Genomic DNA, 15,238 nt, shown 5'->3' with positions numbered 1-15,238 from the left:
TTTCAGACCAAGAACACTTTTTGAATTTACATGCAATCCAAGATCTACCCTAAAATAATGTTGTAGACAGTCTGGTTTTTAATTTATGCTATGTAAATCTTAAATCAAGTATTTATAAATATACATTTTGTCCTCTATTCACCAAGTCTCAGTGTGACACCTATGACTGAACATTATCTGCCAATGCCTTGAAGACTGGATTGTAGTTTGAGATTGCTAGTCCCCAGACTGAAGACACAGCTTTTACAGCTGTTTGGATTTAAAATGTTCATGATTTATTTGTGCATGCTAGTCAGTATGGTCCACTGGAGCTAGAACCCAGCAGGGACAGCAAAGAGGGGCAGCCACCCGCTGCCACGTGGCCCAGACAGGTGGCCATGTGTTCATCCTGCTAAGGCTGCCCCAGCAGGGACAGTCGCACCTGCCATGCTCCAGCTGGGCTGGAGCAAAAAGAGGCAAAAGAAACTTGACTCCAGCCCATCTACTTTGGGTCATCAGGTTCCAAAATTAACAATTGCCCCTACAATCAGAGCAGCACAGCCCTGAATGAATAATTGATTTTTCTCCACTAAGCTGATAATTAAATTGATGAAGAACTCAGCAATCATACCTTCCAATTTCAGGGCCTGATCCAAAGTCCTTTGAAAGCAAGGTCACCATAGACTCCAGTGAACTGGATCAGAGTCCTAGTATAAATACAGATACACAACTAACATGGGGCATTGTTCTGTCTTTCAAAGACATCCTCTGTGCACATACATAGGGCTCATGGCTTTGGACATTTTCCTGTTTCACCAAGTTACCATCTTCTACTCTTGAAGTTTTGTTCATTCATTATCTCCCCCCTCATTAACTAACAAAATGGCTGAAGGAAGGGAGAAAAGCTGCGTACCTGACCCTCTTTGCTCTAGCCCACATAGCACATGATGCAGCCTCGATGAGCTGAACTCCATGGCCAGCTGGTGGGTGGCTGCCCCTCTTTGCTCCAGCCTAGCTGCAGCGTGACCAACTGGGTGGGAGCAAAAAGGAGCAGCTGCCCGGCCAAGGCATTCAGCCTGCCAAGGCTGTGCAGCGCTCCAGCTGGGCTGAAGCAAAGAGGGCCAGCTGCCTGACCAGTTGAAGCACGGTGTGCCTCAGTGGGCTGAATGCTATGGCCAGTTGGCTGCTCCTCTTTGATCCAACCCAGCTGGCCATGGTGCTTAGCCCTAGAAGTGGATGAGGGTTTTGCAGAGCCCAGGGCAGCACAATTTCATGGGGCCTCCCTTTGGGGGGAAAAAAGAAAAAAGGCATCCCCTCTGTGCCCACTCCGATCATGTAAGCTACTCCTCCTCATCCACTCTCCTAATACCTCCCTTTACACACCTGCCCTGCCTCTCTCCTCTGGTGCTGGTCCCTCCTCTGCAGGTGTTTGCCCTTCTGCTTCACCCCCAGAATCCCCTGACACCTGCACCTTCCCTTACCCCTGCACCGTCCTGGTGCCTCCCCCTTCCCTCACTGCCCCTGCACCCTTTGCCCTTTTTCCCTGATGCCCACCCCCTCACCACCCTCTGCCCCCATTCTCCTCATGCCTCTGTGCCCTCACACATGCCTTGCTCCATCCCCACCTTCCTCATGCCCACCCCTCCTTTCAAGCCTTCGCCCAGCATCTCCCCCTCCCCCCCTTTAACCTCAATGCCCTTACCTTATCCTCTCCCAGCATCACCCTGTCCCCGCTCCCACTGATACCTCTCCTCCTGCCCTTTTCTTCATTGTCTCCACTTGGCCCCCTGGCATTTGTCTCTCCTCCACCCTGTCCCTTGGTGCCTTCCCTTCTTCTCCTGACCTGCTCCCCTCCCCTCAGCAGAAGCCGCTTCCTCTGCCACCCACCTTCTGCCTTCCAGTTTGCAGGGCGGCTGCAACCCTGGCCCAGGCTGCAGACCACATGTCAAACCGAGCGGTGCAACGCTGGGCCGTGACGTCACGCCACGCCACACCCGGGCATCTCCCCTCAGCTGTTGCGTGGCATTTCAGCATGCTGCGCATGTGCTCCCTCGGCCCCACCTGGCTCGTACTGGGCGGCGCCAGGGAATTTAAAGTGTAAGGCTGCGGCACCCCATCACAATCCCCCTCCTCCTCCAGCAGCAGCCAGCAGGCCCTTCAGCGGATGACCCACTGGGAAATTGCAGGTATTCCACCGGGCCAGTCCGCCCCCGGCGCTGGCGCAGGGCCTATTGAAGCACGGGGTCCAGGGCAGCCACCCCACTTGCCCTGCCCTATATCCGCCGCTGCTCAGCCCTCCAATGCTGCCCCAGCAGATCCCACCAAGTTGCCACCACTACTCACCTTCTGTTTGATAGGTGCTGCTCTGCAAATGAGGGCAGATTAAAAATGTATTGTGCGCAGCCACACAGGCACGCAGTTCAGAGGGAACTGAAGACTGACCTATGGAGATGCCGTGATCTACCGGTTGATGACCCCAGACATAGAAAATCAGAGGCTTTTGGGGGCCAGTTGGCAGGAAGTCCTGCACCTGCTTTGAAGCATGACTAAATACCAGAAGCAGACAGTAATATGGCAGAGTTGCACTGCACAAGATAATGTCATTAAGTGAGGAAGGTTACATGTTATGGGCATTTCCTAATCTGCTATGGTGAATGAGGCTTATCTGTTTCCTTGGAAATGAGTTTCTCAAGGCAGGAATGGTTTGAAAACTACAGTGGCAATGGGCCATATAGCCTCTATTGTAGCTCAGTAGTAACAGGAAGCTACATAAAGAGGAGCTCTCTGCAACCCCATATAGGAGGAGCACACTTTACAAGTTTGGTTGGTATCATGATTCTCATTTTACAGATGTGGGTACTGAAAAAAAGTAAAACAACGTTTTCTTTTCTCTACAGATCTTAAAGGGATGTACATAGAAAATAAAGTTGCTAAACCATAAGAAAAATAACAGTCTTGAAGAATGAAGCCTCACTTTCAGATATAGATACTGTGGATCCCATGTGTCCATGCTTGCTAGGTTTAAGAGTTTAAAAACAGCAGGTTCCCATCAGGTGCCAGGAGCACACCTTTTAAATGGACTGCAGAACTAGTGACTACTTAAACATAGTGGTCAACACAAATGGTTGATATTCAGAGGATAAATCCTTTCAAAACTGATTTGGGATAATAGTTACCAGGGCTGTACTAATGTAAAGCAGAAGACTATACTTTAGAAGTCATAACGTGCATACACAAGGATGCATGTTAAGAAACTGGGCACAAAATAGCCATCATCTGATATAACAGTGCCCTGTAGAGTAACTACAAGCTGTAACCCTTTCAAATTAAATACAACATAAAACTGACCTCTATAAAATGACTAAGTGCACTTAATTCCAAAATAAATTGTAATTTGTAAATAGGATGCACGTTGAAGAGATTTTTATATACCAAAAACTGATGACAAATCAATAATCGAAAAGATAAATCATATTTATTAAAAAATCAGAATTCAGCAACTGCCAAGATTGTAAAACTGAAAAGATTAATTTACTGATTTGACAGGTACCTGCATTATAGCATTTAAATTTACTTTTCGAAAAGTAAATGTCTTACACCATCATCTTTCCTCATTTTTGTAGGTTACTTTCAATGATCCACAAGCTGAGCAGGTGGAAAAAACACAAGAACAAAACACAAACCAACAATACAATATAAAAATATGCAGAGTTTTGCATGGAAATGTATTCTGAGCAGGAGTCTTCTCTCAAAATGAGCAGCTTTCCAACAAGGGCAAATCTTTGTGGTTTCAGCCAACCCTCAATGGAGGAGCTACGAGCACAACGCCATCACCTCTGACAAAGAGCATCGGAATATTCCTCTTGGTAGACTAAGCAGAAGGAAAGGAAAGCATAATTTACACAATACATCTGAGAAATGTTACCAATTTTAAATTCATTTTCAAAGAAAAAGATGTCAGAAGTTCATAAAAAACAAGTTTTGAGGAAATAAAGTCTTATCCACATGCTGAAAAAAGCAATACCATTAGCAGACAATTTTGCTGTAGGTTTTACTTTGATATCAATTTTCCTGAAGTTGTTTTACACCAAGTCCTGCTCAAATCTAGCTAGTAAAAATCAATTTTCATTTTAAGTTCAACTAGATAAAATTCAACTTGTAAAGTATTTTTATTTTTTTATACCATATGTACATTTGAACCCTTACTTTATAAATCTCTTCATAGGTTTCCTCATCAATCTCTATTGTTGTCACGGTCTCTTCAACATCACCCAAAATCATATTTAAGTGCTGATCATAAGCCTGTGAGAATGAGAACAGTTTAAATTATTTTCTTTACAATCTGTACCACACACAACCAAAGTATTTAAATATTTGTAGCGAAAGTAGTTCAGATACAAACAGATTAAAATGAGAATAGCTTCTCTTAGGGTATTTCAACTTGGACTCAATGAAATGCTTTGACCCTCAAATATGCCAATATTTTAACAATGTTAATTTCACCAGCACTAGTGAAAGCACTAGCATTAATTCTCTTTTAAACAGTTGTTTAAGCGGTCACATATTTAGTAATCTTAAACCTATGCTACTATAATTTAGTTAAAGTTATATAAGTCAGATCCTAATAAATTCATGGTCCATTTTGGTCAATTTCACAATAGGATTTTTAAAAGTCATAAATGTATTGATTTCAGATATTCAAATATAAATTTAATAATGCTGTAACCACGGGGTCAGTTTGCGAGGCTACTGTAAGGGGTTGTGGTATTGCCACCTTTACTTCTGCACTGCTGCCTTCAGAGCCACCCCCAGCACAGAAGTAAGGGTGGCAATACATCTGAGTAAAACTCCATTTGTCCGGCATCCAATGCTCCGGCACTCCTGATGGTCCGGCACCATCAGGAATCCGGAAGTGCTCCGGCTGCCGGACAATTGGAGCTGCTCTGCGCCAGGCTTCCGCGATTCAGCCGCTGCTGAAACTGACCAGCAGCTGAATCGAGGAAGCCGGGGGCAGAGCATCTGGGGTGCTGCCAGGTTGGTCCCACAGTGCTGCACCTCGGGGCTGCAGGACCAACCCGGCAGCACCCCCCAGTTGCTCTTGGGGATGCCTGGGGCAGAGTAGCTGGAGTGCTGCTGGGTTGGTCCCGCAGCACCGAGAGGCAGCGCTGCGGGACCAACCCGGCAGCACCCCAGCTGCTCTGCCCCAGGCTTCCTGGAATCAGCTGTTGGTCAGTTTCTGCAGCGGCTGAATCTGGATGCCTGGGGCAGAAAAGCTGGAGTGCTGCCAGGTTGGTCCGGCAGTGCCGAGGAGCGGCGCTATGGGACCAACCCAGCGGCAGCCCAGCTGCTCTGCCCCAGGCATCCCCAAGTCAGCCGCTGCTGAAACTGACCAGCGGCTGATTCTGGTCAGCCGCTGGTCAGTTTCAGCAATGGCTGAGTTGGGGACACCTGGGGCAGAGCAGTTGGGCTGCTGCTGGGTTGGTCCCGTAGCGCCCGCCCCTTGGCGCTGCGGGACCAACCCGGCAGCACCCCAGCTGCTCTGCCCCAGGCGTCCTGATTCAGCCACTGCTGAAAATGACAAGCAGCAGCTGAATCGGGACACCTGAGGCAGAGCCGGACTATCTGAAGGGGGAGCTATGAGGAGTCTGGGGTGGCATCCCCCCCCAGACCCCTCATAGGCCCCCCTTTCGATAGTCTGGCATATCTGATAATCCGGCACCCCTTGGGTCCTAAAGGTGCCAGATTATCGGAAGTTTACTGTATACCACACTCTGTGGGAAAGAATTAATGGACACAAATCAGATAGCCAAAAGGTCAATTCACAAAAACCTGCTGGAGAACACTTTAAGTCTTCCTGGACACTCATTAACGGATCTCCAAATCATCGTTTTGTTTCAGACCAATTCCACAAGCCAAACACACAGAGAAGGGTTGGAACTTAACTTAATTCACAAGTTTAATTCTTATGCAAATGCTGTGAACCAGGATATTAGAAGGCTTGCACATTATCTTCCACCAGCTTTAGGGGGTAGCCGAGTTAGTCTGTGCAGAAAAAAACAACAAATGGTCTGGTAGCACTTTATAGACTAACAAAACATGCAGATGGTATCATAAGCTTCTGTGGGTACAGCTCACTTCTTCAGATGACCGGAGTTTTGAGTTTAAGATGTGCAGACCCAAAATAAATGGGAGAGATGGGGGGAGGGGGGAAAGACAGGGAGATTGAGTCCATTAGCATGAGAATTAGAGTTCATTCACAAATTCAATTCTCATGCTAATGGCCTCAATTCTGATGAAGGATGGTTGGGACACTATTCACCTAACATTAAATGAAGGTGCAAACAGCTCTTTGTGTAGATTCCTATGTCAGGAAGGATACTATCAATTGACTGATTCTTATCTGCTTCGTTTTAACTACCCAATCTTCAGATACTTACTGATTCTCTCTACCTTTCTGATTTTCTATACCCTCTGCTCCCTGTCTCCCACACCCCTTCGTCCCCCCCCCCCCCCCCCTCTCCAATTTATTTTGAGTCTGCATATCCTAAACTCATAACTCTGGTTATCTGAAGAAGTGGGCTGTGCCCACGAAAGCTCAAGATAACATCTACATGTTTTGTTAGTCTATAAAGTGCTACCAGACCATTTGTTGTTTTTATCTTCCACCAATGTATTTAAGGTGCTACTAGACTATTTGTTGTTTTTTTAGTTTTTCCAACCAAACAATTAAGGTGCTAATGGTTCTTATCAGCCTCTTGTAACTATTTAGTCTTTAAGGTGCTACTAGACTATTTGTTGTTTTTTTAGTTTTTCCTGTTACAGACCAACTCAGCTACGCCTCTGAAGCTTATCTACTCACTATCTCTTCCCCCCCCCCCACCCCATTTTTTCCTCTTTTTTCCCCCCTCTCATTTATTCTTGGATCTGGACTTTTAACACTCCTGTCATCTGAAGAAGTACCCACAAAAAGCTCACGTTTTGTTAGTCTTTAAGGTGCTACTAGACTATTTTTTTAAAAGTTTTTCCTGTTACAGACTAACTCGGCTACCCTTCTGAAGCTTTTAATACCATACTAGGCCATCCTCGCTTCAGCAGTGCTGCCTTCAGAACTGGCCTGCCAGCCAGCAGCTGGAGAGATTCCCAGAGGTGAGTCAGACCTTGGGAGCAGCCCATGCAGGGGAAAAGTTAGTCCTATCTCCCTCCAGTCCATCCAGGACTAGCAGCTGCAGCCCAGCATACAGTATGCAACCCTGATAGGGGTGCCCCTAACTCTGCCCCTACCCAGCTCCAGTGCTCAGGAGTTGTGGCCTTGGGCAAGCTGTGCGCGTGCAGGAGTAACCACAGAACCTCCCTGAAATGACAGTGGCCTGTGCGGTCACCCACTTTCCCATCCATCAGGCTGGCCCTACGCCCCCAATGATCATCTTCTCCCACTCATACCAGGCCACCTTCACTTCTGTACTGCTGGGAGAAAGGAGGGGGGGCAGGGAAGCTGTCTTCAGAGCTGGAATCCTGATGAGCAACTGCTACTCTCCAGCTGCCTTCCTACATGAAACCTTTTGTCTCCTGAAATAGCCAGATTTCACAGTCCATAACACAATTTTTCTCAGCCATGAATTTGGTAGGGCCCTAATTGTGAAGGTTTCACATAAGCCAAGATCCTCACAGAAGTCAATGAAAGCTAACAAGGGTAAAACTGCAGGATTGGCAACCTAGTGTGATCAGTGCACACACAGAGCCCACAGACTGGACACAAGTGTGAGGTATCTGTTCTATTTGTAGGTTATTTTAAGGACTGTTTGGAGAACTCAAGAGAAGATTGCTTTTAGATATTCAGCAATTTCAGAGAACATCCTATAATGCATAAGCAACATACCTTGTCACTGTCTCTAAATGAAGGAACTACATGGACTACCTCTTTCATGCCCATTTTCACATTTATAGAGCCTCACAATGATGGTGCAGTGGAAGAACAGACCAAATGCTGACTCCTCACTTCCATCCTGTAATTCTATTTGAAGTATTCCTTAGAAAATGCAATGAGCTTTTTCCATTAAGCCACCAAGGAAGAACTTAGTAGTACAGTGACACAACACCTATGCATTCATGGAATAAAAGTTCTTACAGGAAACAGATTTGAAGCTTTCAAGATGTCATAAAAGAACCTAAGCAAATGCTTTAATATGACTCTTAATGTAGACATTTATGAACCATAAAAATCCACACAAATATCATCTCCAGTAGGCATGTAAAATTCCATTTAACTGGTTAGCTGATTAAAGGGAGTGGGTTGAGGGCACTCCCCCAACTCACTGGGCTGGAGTGGTCCCTCACCCGCCATGGCTGGGCTGGAGTGGCCCGTGTGCTGCAGGCAAGGGCTGTTCCAGCCTTGCTACTTCCCATTAAGGGGAATGCTTACCGGGTAACCGGTTACACATTTATATCCCTAATCTCCAGTATGCCCACTGAAACTGGATCTACTGGGGTCCAAACCAGTAAGCTGCATCAGAATTTTAGCTACGGTAGCACTCAGAAGGCCTAAGCAAAGATGACCAATCTGAATGCATTACACCAACATGCCACCAACCACACTGGTGCTGAAGCCATTTCCAAATTTTTATCTGCGGAGTAGACCCTTTGGAATTTGAGGACAATACCACATCGCAAATATCAGCTTCTGAGAGTAAGTGGCAGGTCATCTTCACTGGAAATAGTCAGACATGAGCCTGAGCCCAAATACCATTACTTTTAGAGAATGTTTCAATATTATTATTGATGGGAAACTGAGGCATGGAGAGCTAAAGTGACTTGCTCAAGGTCACTCAAGAGCTCAGTTGCAGAAGTGAGAAACAAACCCAGGTTCTGCTGAGTCCCAGTCTCATTTTATAGCCATTAAGTAACACTACTATAAACTAGTTTCAACTAGATTTCTTCTAAACCATCATGTTGGAAAGACACCCAGTAACGGTAGGAAAGAAAATCCAGCACCTTGTCATTCTAAGATAACAAAATAGAAGACATGAATTTCTAAATTTTATAGATACCAAGAAACACTCAGATAACATGTGCCAGGCAAAAAAAGAAATTTCTATACTCTTTAAATAAAAACTTATGAACTTGACTGGTATACCACAATAGAACCAATCTTTAGGGCTGTGTCTAGACTGGCCAGTTTTTCCGGAAAATCAGCTGCTTTTCCGGAAAAACTTGCCAGCTGTCTACACTGGCCACTTGAATTTCCGCAAAAGCACTTCCTACTGTAAGAAATCAGTGCTTTTTGCGGAAATACTATGCTGCTCCCGTTCGGGCAAAAGTCCCTTTTGCGCAAAAGGACCGTGTAGACAGCTGAGATTTGTTTTGCGCAAAAAAGCCCCGATCGCGAAAATGGCGAGCGGGGCTTTTTTGCGCAAAAGCGCGTCTAGATTAGCCATGGATGCTTTTGCGGAAAAGCGTCCATGCCAATCTAGACGCTCTTTTCCGAAAATGCTTTTAACGGAAAACTTTTCCGTTAAAAGCATTTCCGGAAAATCATGCCAGTCTAGACGTAGCCCAAGCGTATAATTTGCCTGGGCTTTTAGATGTACCTTTCAATGGTTAAAAGTATACTAGTACTAAATCTTTCTGCAGTGTTTTACTTACATGTAATCTGCCTCGAAGTTCTCGATCATTCCTCATTTTCACATAGATTCGTTCATCTAGACTGAGTCTGATCAGATCCAGTGGCTCCTCTACAGTATTTGTTGTTTGTTGCTAAAAATACAGACAGCAGTTTTTGCGATATACAAAAGCCTCAAAAATTTTATGTTCAAAACCGGTCAGTCTCTTTCACGTATAGGATAAAGGTACCTTTCACTTTCAGGTCAGTTATTGGGTCCAGCCCAACCTGGTAGAAACCAAAAATCATTATCATAGAATGAGCATATTGTGGCCTGTATGAAATGACATAAATTTCAGTTAACTTCCTAGAGGACAGTACTATTATCACAACTGGTACCCTCTATTGACAATTTTAGTGGACAGGCCAGAAGTCTGAACAGAAAGGGTACAAAATATAGCTTACATCCTCCAAATTGAGCTCACATGGTCAAGTCTGAGATACTTTGGCAAGGATGTAAAGAAGTTTACACTGCCATTGATTATGCTGTTCTCATTGGTGGAAAATTATTTGTAGTACTGTAGCACCTAGAACAGAAGTGGGCAACCTACATCCCACATGCAGTCCAATGGGGCTCCAACTGTGGATCGCAGACCCTTTGTCTGCCTCCTTCCCCCACACGCCTCTTGTGCACTTGGGCCCTGCACTTTCAACTCCTTTCCTTCCCTCCCAGCCCATTCAGAGCACCACAAATCACCTGATTTATGCCCCATTCTCACTCCTCTCCCTCAGAGCTTGAACAGTTGCGAACGCTGGAGCGGAGTAGCAGGGAAGGAGTGCGAATCAGGTGATTTGTGGTGCTCCAAAAGTGCTGGGAGGGAGGGGAAAGAGTAGGAAATGCAGGGTTACAGGGTCCCAGTGTGCGAGGGGTGCATGGGTAATGGGAGCAAACAGGGGGTGTGCAGGCCACAAGTGGAACCCCAGCAGGCTGCAGACCACTAGTCATACTGCCCACTGAGATGAAGGAGGTCCAACTCATGAAAACCACTATTATTGGTTGCCCATTGCTGACCTAGCAGCTCTAGTCCTCAGCCCCACTGTACTCAGCATTGCGAAAACAGTACGAAATAGTGGTCCGTTGCCCCAAAGGGATAATGCATTGGGATCTCTGGAGTAAGTATCCAGTATTTTATAAGCTTCAGAGAGGTAGCTGAGTTAGTCTGTAACTGGAAAAACTTAAAAAACAACAAATAGTCTAGCAGCACCTTAAAGACTAACACAACATGTAGATGGTATCATGAGCTTTCCTGGGCACAATGAATGGTATATTCCATTCATCTGAAGAAGTGGGTTGTACCCACAAAAGCTCATGATACCTTCTAAGGATGTTAGGGACTAGTCAACTATCCGATAAGCAAATGCTTATCGATTAGTCAGTCAACAATCCGATTCACCTCCACTTGTTACCTCTATCACAGAGGCAGCAAAGGGAAGGAGAAGAAGGGGTACTTCAAAGTGGCAGTGCTGCACAGCTGAACTGAGGATCAGCTGTGCAGCGCTGCCCCTTTGAAACACCGCCACCATGTTTCAGCTGGATTCCCCAGCTGATCTCGGGATCAGCTGTCTCGAGTTCTGCTGAAATGCTGCACTGAACCTGGGGTCAACTGGGGAGTCTCCCAGTGACCCTGGGTTCCACGGCTTTGAAATGCACAAGAGCCCCCACTGGGGACTCTTGTACATTTCAAAGGAAGAATGCAGAAGTGCCTATCGGCTAGTTGAGTAGTTGATGGAAGTTCTATTGACTAGTCAATTAACCACAATTTAAATATCCTTAATACCATCTACATGTTGTGTTAGTCTTTAAGGTGCTGCTAGACTATTTGTTGTTTTTTAAATTTTTCCAGTATTTTATATTCCTTCCCCATTACTTCTTCAGCTTCACTTTCAACAAATCAGACTGCAGTAGAAGTACAAAACATAACAAAATCATACATCTCTTAAGCTTGATCAGAGCACTGCCAATACTGAGGCTCCAGGAGACTGAAACCAGCACTGAAATGACACTTAAGACCACAGAGATGTTAGATGTTTTTCAATCACGCAATTAACTGCAAAGATCAACCTAATGAAGACTGAAACAGAAGGAAACGTTTTGCTGTAAGCTGCAGTACTGAGAGGTTAAAGATTTGCTGCTCCACAGGGGACTATGGAGCCTGTCTCAAGTCAAAGGCTGCAGCTTTCTGAAACCCTAACCCTTTGCCTGCTCTGCCTTAGTTCGGCAGACCAGGAAAACGGAAGCATCTCCGGTCACGCTTGCTCAAGCCCCCATGGGCTGAGCTGGGGCTCAGGGGCGGGGAGGGGCGCGCTATGGAGGGAGCCGTATGCAGCGTGTCTTTGCTGGAGGGCCGCCGTTCCGCTACACTGTGAGCGGCAAGTTGGGAAGGGCCGGGACATGGGAAACTGGGGAGTCAAGAGGGAGAGACCCCACAGGCGCTCGCGCATCCAGCCCCGTTCATCAACCGTCCCTGCTACGGAGAGCAACGGCGACCAGACGGGAGGGATCCCAGGGCAAGGGGAGAACCGAAGCGCCCCCCCCCCCCGGGCTCGCGCGGGCTCCGAACGGCGAGGAGAGGAAAAGCCGCTCACCTGGTCCACCTCGTCCGCCATCTTTCAAACGCGAGCCCCGCCTCTTCCCGCGCGACGCCGGCGCGTAGAAACGGCGGGTGGCGACGTCACGGTTGGCGTGGGGGGGCGGCCTCCAAGGGAGGCTAGAGCGGCCGGTGCGTTGCTCAGGCTGGGTGGTGGGGGCGGGGCTTGGCGGAGCAGGCGCGGTGTGCGGCTGCGGACCGCTCGGGCTCGTGCCACGTGGTTCCCCCGCTGGTCTGCGGATTTGGCCCTGGCTGTGCCTCCGCGTCTCCCCACTGTGGTCACAGGGCCTAGCTGTGCCTCAGTTCCCTCCCCCCACCTTTCCGTTACCGGGGGGGCTTGTCGATGTGCTCGTCAGCTCCCCCCCCCCCCCGGCGTGGCGAAGGAAAGCGAACGCGGGTGCCCCATGTTGTTACAGATGGGGAAACTGAGGCACCCGCCCGGGCTCCTTAGGAATTAATGGGTAATGGCTCCGTGGGCGCGAGAGCCGGCCTAAGGCCCGTGCCGAGTGCAGCGGTGCCCCCGGACTGGCGTACAGGGGGGGCGGAGTACAGCTCCAGCCCCGGCCCGCAGGCACCCCCCGGGGCATGAACTGAGGACGGCGTGAGCCCAGGCTGGGCTTCGGGGGCACGCTGGGAGCAGCCCCGGCCAAGAAGGGGCCATTGGTGATCACTGCCCAACAGGCCTTTGCAGCGCCCAGGCAGCTCTGCACAAACGGCAGCCACGGGCGCTATCCGCCGCCCTTGCGGACTGCCTCTCGGCCGGCCGGGACGGAAGAGACGTCAGGCAGGAGGAGGAGACTGAGGCAGGAGCCGGCTGTGCTAGCCCAGCCTCCCCAGAGCCTTCCTGCAGCTCCAGGAGGAGGAGGAGGAGGAGGGCTCAGGGTGCACGTACGCTTCGGAGGTGGGGAGAGCGTGCAAAGGCCTCACCCAGAGAAGGAGGCTGCCTTCATCTCCGCTGGGTTTGCTTTGTGTCCCTCACCAGTCTGTGGTTGCCCCCCTTGCCTTGAGGAAACAGCATGGCCAAGAAGCGCAAAGGTTCCTTGCAGCAAGAGGCTAGCAGCAAGAAATTCAAGGCAGAGCCTGCTGCAGCAGCCACCAGGGCCCTCCAAACTCTCAGGCAAGAAGGAGAGGGTGAGTGTAGACGAAGACTTTCTTGAGCCAGACCCTGTTGCGAGCAGTTGCATAAGCATCATGGAGAATATACTATCAAAGAGAAGCAGCCCCTGGAACTTAGATGGCAGATTGGGGGTGGAAAATTCATTTGGAGGAATATTTCCCCTTCACATAACATGCTCATTTGGAATTACTTTAAAATGACTTTTAAATCATTCCTCTGTGCTGATAAAGGATTTTTGCTACATATTTCAATGGGACATTTAAAATCTCACTTGTCTTGTTAGACTCTCCTCTCATTTAAACGCAATCCTCTAGCCTACTGTCCAATGTGCATTTCTAATTACAGTAGACTGTGAAGAATAAATCAAACTTCTCTGATATTGTTTATTTATAGCTGTATTTATTTTGTGACATTTTTTCTGTAGGGTTTTTATAGGATTTGTTTAAATGAAACATTTATTTAGAATTGTTCTTGTCTCAGTTATTTGCTGGTTTTGAGCTTACTAAAATAAAGCTTTTGAAATATTAAACAGCAGATGAAATCCTTTAAAACCACAATCTCTTTGCATAGCCACTAAATAGTGTAGTGTTCTTTGTGGTGTTTAACTCCATCTGCTGATCTGTTGTCCCTTATACTGTATAATGTGATGATGACTGATTTAGCTTTTCTTTCCAGCCCCATTACAGTCAACATTTCAATGTTACATAAGCAAAATAGTTTTCTCTTGAGAGAAGTTTCTAGTGCTGTCAGTAAACAATCCACAATTTCTAAACATTTCCTTTGTTACAGTGAAAGAGGGAGGATCAAATGATTTGATGAAGCTAAGAAAAATTAAAGGTTCTGGATAGAGTACTGCTGGCAGCTTTAATAAATACATGTAATTTCAGCATATCTTTAGGGTATTATTTATGTAAAATATAAGCATGGAATTCAGGTCATTCTTAATGCAAATAATGGTAGAATTTGATTGTATATGTGTTTGTGGAAAAGGCTAACTGAAGGGAACACAATATAATCTTAAATCCTAATTCTGTATTTCTTGTGCATCTAACATTGAGGCTTATAGTTAGTATTTCTGTCACCACATCTTCATTTAGTATTTATCTCTAGATTTCACATAGTTGTTGAAGATGATGTGGTGTGACTTTCAAGCAGTCTGTTTCATTCCTTAATTTAGAAGAAGCCCTATGAAATGCTACATTTTCAGAGTGATGTTTTTTTTGTTTTGTTTTTAACTGCTTTATCTGCTGTATTGGATTTGATCTTGCAAAATGCTTAACTCCTGGTCAATGAAACTGGAGGCCTCAGGAAATCAGGCCTCTCAAAAACACACCATTCAAGAAATAATGGTTTTAGAGTCATTGTAGGCCTTGATTGAATTCTGTTGAACTCTTGATTAGGGATGTTAAAATGTGTTTATGTAAACATGTAACCACTGAAAAATTCAGCTGTTACACATTTACATGCATGTAGGAGCTTCCCCTAGCTCCCCATATGTATACGTTAATGTCCCTTGTGTATATGCAAAACCCCTTTAAAGACTGGAGGCCATTAGGGCCTAAGAGTGTGGTGTCATGGATCAATTCACAATATTAGTGCCTTTTTAAAACAAATATTTAAAGTACGAAAACCACTCTCCTTAGTACATTTTCTCTCAAAGTTGCTTTTTAAAAAATTCATTGGGTTTGAACCAATATTACTGCTTTCAGAATTGGGCCCATTGTGAATGTCCAGCAATAAATGCAGTATTGCCAGACCCAGATGTTCAAAAATGTGACTCAGACCCCCTGGAATGTATGGGGATTGGCATAAAAATCATAAGACTATAACATTATCAGAAATCTCTCTCCACTTTTCTTGCTTCTCTCAGACTTCCAGGAGCTGTATGTTTACAACAGA

At 46.4% G+C, this 15,238-nt stretch overlaps 2 protein-coding genes across 8 annotated transcripts in view; one reads left to right on the top strand and one right to left on the bottom strand.

Moving 5' to 3' along the window:
• Positions 1 to 3,432: 3,432 nt before the first annotated feature.
• LSM3 (LSM3 homolog, U6 small nuclear RNA and mRNA degradation associated) lies at positions 3,433 to 12,379 on the bottom strand. The gene is made up of 4 exons (XM_006131272.5): positions 12,221 to 12,379; positions 9,619 to 9,729; positions 4,186 to 4,281; positions 3,433 to 3,850 (listed from the first exon to the last, which is right to left on the bottom strand). The coding sequence occupies exons 1-4, from the start codon at positions 12,239 to 12,241 to the stop codon at positions 3,770 to 3,772; spliced, it is 309 nt and encodes a 102-aa protein (XP_006131334.1). The 5' UTR covers positions 12,242 to 12,379; the 3' UTR covers positions 3,433 to 3,769.
• Positions 12,380 to 12,419: 40 nt separating this feature from the next.
• The window catches only part of XPC (XPC complex subunit, DNA damage recognition and repair factor), a 37,057-nt gene continuing 34,238 nt past the window's right edge, over positions 12,420 to 15,238 (top strand). For all 7 annotated transcript variants that reach the window (XM_025188764.3, XM_025188766.3, XM_025188767.3 and 4 more), the window contains exon 1: positions 12,420 to 13,353. In XM_025188764.3, coding sequence (XP_025044549.3) covers positions 13,239 to 13,353 — 115 coding nt within the window. In that variant the 5' untranslated portion in view covers positions 12,420 to 13,238. The remainder of the gene's footprint in view (positions 13,354 to 15,238) is intronic.

The sequence above is a fragment of the Pelodiscus sinensis genome, chromosome 11 (assembly GCF_052426305.1).
Source record: "Pelodiscus sinensis isolate ZL-2025 chromosome 11, ASM5242630v1, whole genome shotgun sequence".
NCBI lineage: Eukaryota > Metazoa > Chordata > Testudines > Trionychidae > Pelodiscus > Pelodiscus sinensis.
The sequence above is the reverse complement of the archived record's forward strand: the minus strand, read 5'-3'. Positions and strand labels throughout refer to the sequence as shown.

Bases quoted from the DNA above. Each gene is read 5' to 3' on its own strand.
- LSM3 (XM_006131272.5), bottom strand. From the start codon at position 12,241: ATGGCGGACGAGGTGGACCAG. The intron at 9,730-12,220 runs GTGAGCGGCTTT...CTGTATTTTTAG, and splicing joins TGGCGGACGAGGTGGACCAG to CAACAAACAACAAATACTGT. The intron at 4,282-9,618 runs GTAAGTAAAACA...TCATTCTCACAG, and splicing joins AACTTCGAGGCAGATTACAT to GCTTATGATCAGCACTTAAA.